The 6,157-nt window shown below is 33.1% G+C and overlaps 1 protein-coding gene across 1 annotated transcript; it reads left to right on the top strand.

Moving 5' to 3' along the window:
* Positions 1-117: 117 nt before the first annotated feature.
* On the top strand, positions 118-3,560 carry LOC136065006 (myosin-16-like). The gene is made up of 4 exons (XM_065767603.1): positions 118-532; positions 1,619-1,747; positions 3,312-3,455; positions 3,525-3,560. Exons 1-4 carry the CDS (start codon positions 530-532, stop codon positions 3,543-3,545), a joined length of 297 nt encoding a protein of 98 aa, XP_065623675.1. The 5' UTR covers positions 118-529; the 3' UTR covers positions 3,546-3,560.
* The last annotated feature ends 2,597 nt before the right edge of the window (positions 3,561-6,157 follow it).

Below are 6,157 nucleotides of genomic sequence, written 5' to 3'. Positions count from 1 at the left end.
CTCATTTTCAATTTTTAAACAACATTACACACATTTTCACACATTTTTTCATCCTTGCATATTTCAAAAAATTAAAAACAACATTACTCAATCTCCTTTTCCGAAGGGCCAAAATTGAAAAATGTTATTTTGGCCCATCACGTGAGTGACACATGAATTGGAGTCCGACCCATGTTGATGATCCGGATTGTATTGATATTCTCTCGCTTCACTCATGCAGAGAAACAGAAAAAATTTGAAGTCAGAGAGGCAGAGAGAGAAGAGTTAGAGAACCACAAGAAGTTCCAAAAAAAATGGCTACGAAACTGCAGGTCTTTGAAGAATGCCACTTCCAAAAAATATAGCCAACCCCAGAAAGAAAAAAACGAATGTACATTGGAAAATATATTCTTTACTTCTTGGTTGAAACACCTGGGCTGGGCAGCATTTGTTTGGTTGGACATAGAACTTAATGGGTTCTCATTTTTTAATCTCTTGTATAGTATTTGATGAGGAAATTCTGTTTAGGTGACCAACATCTTGAATAGAAATGGTATGTGAGTTCTCTAACTATGAATATGATTTCCCAAGTTGTGGATTTTAACAATGAACAATGTTTGTGTCAAAATATGGTTATTTGATCTCACTTCTAATTTTCATAACACGGGTTAATGCCTATTTCTCATATTCTTTCTTTGTTTTGGGTGTTTGTTTGTTTGCTTGTTTTATAAGTCTGTTTGGATCTTCTGCATAGTTTTTGGAAAAAGTATTGTTAATAATTTTAAGCAAAAAGTGGCTTATGGAAGACTAACTTAACACTATGTTTTGCTTCTAAGTTCTAAAATTACCTGATCAATGCTATTTAAAAATTAAAATACCATTTCTTAACCTTTTTGCATTTATTTTATTTATGTGAATCAGGGATATTTATACCTAGTGAATGTTTCTGCTTATTTGAATGAAGAACCTTGGTGTCTCTGAATTTTATGACACTGTTACTTTTGTCCATAACAAATTGTGAAAATTGAGAAATAAAAAGCATCAGGTTGCTGGATTTACAAAAGAAAAAAGGGTGATGACATTTACAGACGTTTTGTATGCATGCTATTCTTGTAAAACTCCCATTGAAGTAGAAAATATTTGAAATATATACATCCCCTGAGCTCAAATTAATATATTGGGGCCGGCTGACAATAGTGCCAATTGTAGTAGGGATGTCCATATGGTTCTCATTTCTCAGTAGATTGATATTGTTATAAATAAAAAATGATCATAATGATATCTATGCTTGGTTATTTTTCAACTATAGGTTTAAACTTTTGCTATAAAATCTTGAATGAACTATATCTAAGTGTGTTAATACCCATTGAGATCTCTATCTGCATGGTTTCTTTGTCTGGAAATGTATGAGCTAAAACATGAAATCCCTCTTGAGCTTCCATTTTATCGAATGTAAACATTGATGTATGTTGTGGCACACACCAATGCTAGCATTTGTATATGCATATCACAAATTTCTATTATGTTACTTGTGTGTGTGTGCTCTATAATTACCCTAAAAAAATGATGAGAAAATTTATATTTGTGTATCAGCTTTGATCTTAATCATGTTTAATATTGTAAATTTCAACCGCTGCAGGGTATGCCAAAGAACATTGTTATTGGCTCTCACGTTTGGGTTGGAGATCCAGAATTAGTTTGGATTGATGGACAAATAATAAATGTAAATGGAGAGGAAGCTGAGATTCAAGCTAGTAACGGGAAGATGGTAAGTTGAGTTCATGAGATGTTAAATAATCTTCCCAAGCTAACAGGCATTCAATCTTATGATCGTCTAGTTCAGTTTTCTATGATTACAATGTTCTTCCAATCTGTTATTCGCTGCGTTCAAGAATTTTTGAGATTTGAACTCCCTTTGCATTTTCAATTTTAGAGTGGTCATTTTCTGTTTTCAAATATTTCCTAAAAAAAAGGGAACATAGAGTAAAGGAGGAATTAAAAATAGTAGAAAAGCCACGTCACATTTCTAGTGAATAGGTTGTTCGGGAAACATTTTCTTGCAAATATCTTCCTGCAATATGTTTATTTTATATGTCAAGAGAGTAGGCTATAGTATATGAGAAGGACCAAGCATGTCCTTATCTTCTTGGAATTGTGTGCTTTAAATTTTTTGCAAGTATCATGACCTTATGTGAAGGATCTTTCCTTGAAATGGCTTTTTAATTGGCACATTATTTTCATGTGATTGAATAAGAACAATAAACAAGGTCATGACAATGTGGAAATATTATGTAGTACTTATAACTATTTAGAAACATGTCATCGCCTGGTCTAATTTTCTGAAATCCAATTAGTTCAACAAGGTTAGAAAGTTAAATTACTCTTTTCATGCATCTAGGACATCTAAAGGTTTTTCTTTCCATTTCTTTTTCTTTTTTCTAATCATAATCTGGATGAAGATTATTGGAAACTAAGAATCTAGTGGCGTCTGAAACATCTCAGATGTCTCATTGATAACCTTTAATCTAGAATTACAATTATTCAGACACTACAAGTCACTCTCTTCTTATAGAGTTAAATAATATTTGAGTTTTCATTTCTTTGGAAGTTTCACAGTTTTACATACTATTGAGGTATTTAGTTTGATCAATCATGTTGTTGAGGGTTTAATAAATATGTTTGTAGCTTCATGATTTCTGACCTTCTAGCTATTTAAGAGTTATTATTATTATTATTATACTAATTTTGTGACTAAATTCAAAATTTTGAAACTTAAAGAGTAAGACACATATTTTTGTAACCTTTTCATTTCACAATAAGATTATAAGATTTCCTCAGAAGACCAAAATGTGTTAAATTACTGGACTAATCATAAGGGAAATACCGTAACAATTCTATGCCCATGTTATTAGCTGGGGATACATGGACACTTCAAATGTATTCCTTAAATAATAAAGCTCTCTATGTTTTTAAATTTCTTACAAGACTTAGTGAGCCTAATCTTGTTAGTGAATGGAGAAGTTCTAATTCATATAGTTTTCTTAGTTTTAATATATTCATTCTTCTTCACGATTCTGTTCTTAGAGGATTTTTATCATCCAATCCTTATTGTTTTTAGTGCCTTGCAGTAACTAATAAGGCTTTTTTAAAACTTATAGGAGTTTCTGAAAGGAAATATATTTATTTTCGTAATTTTACTATTTTTTTTTAATAATTTGTTTGCACTACAAAGGGGACTCCTTGTGTTATGTTTTCATCCTGTTACTGTATTTGTGTTTTATTGATTTTGTAAGCTGACTTTTTTCTTTACATCTTGCTTTGATTTCAACCAGGTTGTTGCAAATTTGTCAAAATTACATCCCAAAGATATGGAAAATCCTGAAGGTGGAGTTGATGACATGATTAAGCTAGAAAATTTGCATGAGCCTGGAGTGCTGCATAATTTGGCAACTAGATTTAAGATCAATGAAATTTATGTAAGATTAATTCAGTTTCAGTTTTATTTCTTTTAATGTTCACTATTGTAAGAGAATTATTAAATGCAGATTTGGGTGGCTCTGTTATAATACTTTTGACATAATTTGGCATTTCCTGGTGCATTTTCTAAGACAACACTAGCTACTTTGTCATTGAAAGTTGATGTGAATTTTATCAATTCAATAAAATTACCTCTATTTTTTGAATCAAGACTTTCATCATGACCTCTAAAAGCACAAGCTTGGAATGCTAGCCATCTAGAACACTCTACTGAGGTTTTGAGTCGCAACCGATTATTCTCTAATTCTTTTGACGTTTGTTTCTCAATCAGCTTGTCAATATGCCGTGAATGATTCTTTAAATCCTCGCAACATTTCATAGCAATTTTATGTGGGGAATTTGGTTCTTTCCCTTCATGACGAATTAAAGGACAATTCATTCCATCTTTCACATTTTTCCAATTATTAAAACCTCGTGAAATGAATACATCTGATCCGGGACGACCTATTGGTTTCTTACTAAAAAGGTAGCAAGGTAGACAATATATCGCATCCATTGAAGGTGAGTATTCCAACCAATCCTTATGTGAACCAAACCATGAAGGTTGAAATCTACGATGATGAGTATCATCATTGTATGGATAGTCTATATTTACAAGTTGATATGGACCTTCTTTGAGATAAGCTCGTCGGATTTCATCTTGTTGGTTGATAGGAAATTCACATATTTGTTTACGTGATCCTGGATCACGATCTATCTCTTCAAATTGAAGTTTTGGACATTTGGAGGGGTGTTCATCAGGTATTGAAGTATTAAGATTTGTTTCTACAGCCACAGGTGTCCTAATTTATGAACTGCTAGCATCTTTTTTCTTAAAGAATGCATCAATTGTTTTTCGTTTACTCATAATTCTTTTAGGTTTAAGAATATGACTCAAAAATTAACCTGAAAAGAATTTTTTTTAAATAAATTTTAATTAGAAATTTTTACTTAGTTATATGAATGTTATTCATACTCAAGAAAAAAAAAAAAACAAAATTTTCATTATAATTTAAACAGTCAACCCATTTTTAATACAACTTTAATTAATAATAACCCTTAAAAAAATACAAAAATGATTTAATTAATTTGTCTTTTATGAATGATTTAATTAATTTGTCTTTTATAAAATTAATTCTATACATTAATTACACGCTCTTAATCAAACTTATATTCACGGGATAAGAAAATAAAAGAAAATTCTATTATTCTAGCCATACTATTTTTTATTTTTATGGGTTAAAAATTTCATAGTTTATTTTTGCTATAAATAAGTATTTTTTTTCTTTTTTTGAGGACATGTGGGCACTAATATTTTTTTCAGAGAATCAATTTAAAATTTTGCAATATGGTGGCTATGCGCCTGATCCCTTTCTCTTTTCAATCTATGTACATATTCTTTTGAAACACCTTATTTTATTTGTTGGTGTTTTGGTTACTTTATAAACAAAATAATAATATTCACCAAATACCAACACACTGAATCGCTAACCAACAAAAAAAAAAAAAAAAAGATAAAGTCACATTTAAAAAGACAAAAACAGTCACTGATCAGATAAGATAAAGCCACGTTTAAAAAGATAAAAAATGAAAAAAAACAAAACCCAACCAATGAGAGAGTCACAGTTCAAAAGAGAGAGAGGGACTTACCGAAATGTGGATCAGGCTATTAAAGACAAAGGATAAAGAGCCTCCTTCAGCCTTCATAAAATTCATTTAATTTTTTTCATTCAGTGAGAGTGAGATAAAGAGAGAGTCAGAGAGAGACTGAGATGAGCGAGAGTCAGAGAGAAACCTTGAGGGCCGGACTGCCGGAGCGGACTCAGCGGATGGAGCAACTGCCAACGAGCACCACTGCACCGGAGGTCCGGAGCGGAGACGGAACGATACCTGCGATCTCCGATGACTCGATGAGGCGATCTGCGATCTGCGATGAGGGGCGACCGGGCGAGCACGACGACGGCGACGAGCGAGCCGCGGCGAGGGCGACGGCGACTTGATCGTGGGTTACTGGGTTAGTGGGTTTGGTTTGCTGGGGTTCGGGGTTTGGTTTTGGTTTGTGTATTGGGGGGGTTTTTTTTCTTTTTTGATAAACACTCTGTGTTTGGCTGGAGTTTGTGTGTGGTTTGCTGGAGTTTGATGTGTTTTAGTATTGGGTTTGATTTCTCTGCCTCTGCCAGACTGCCAGCGATGTGATGGATTTCAGCGACGTGATGGGTTCGTTTCTGATTTTCTGTATTTTTTTTTTTTTTTTTTTTTTGGGTTGGGAATCTGTGGGCTTGCCGTAGCGAGCTTGGGCTCGCGGTGGGCTTGGCTCGCGTGGGCTCTGTTACCATTTTTTGTTTTTCAGATTTTAGTTCAAATTTTTTTTGGGTTTTTTTTTTTTTTTTTTTTTTTTGTGTGTAAGTAGAACAGATATATATATATATATATATTTAATTTAAGGTTTCTTAATTTTTGATTGAAGGCTGGGAAAATGGGTGAGAAATGGGTAGGGGGGCCGGCTGTGTGATGTTGGGGGGCTATTATTTTTTCTTCCTAGTCTAATGGGAAAAAAAAAAAATTTGCAGGGGCCACGGCCCCCCCAAGCCACTATGTGGCTCCGCCCCTGATTATGTCAAAAGTATTATAACAGAGCCACCCAAATCTGCATTTAATAATT

This window comes from Quercus suber, unplaced genomic scaffold (assembly GCF_002906115.3).
Source record: "Quercus suber isolate HL8 unplaced genomic scaffold, Cork oak 2.0 scaffold_827, whole genome shotgun sequence".
Classification (NCBI taxonomy): Eukaryota; Viridiplantae; Streptophyta; class Magnoliopsida; order Fagales; family Fagaceae; genus Quercus; species Quercus suber.
The sequence above is the reverse complement of the archived record's forward strand: the minus strand, read 5'-3'. Positions and strand labels throughout refer to the sequence as shown.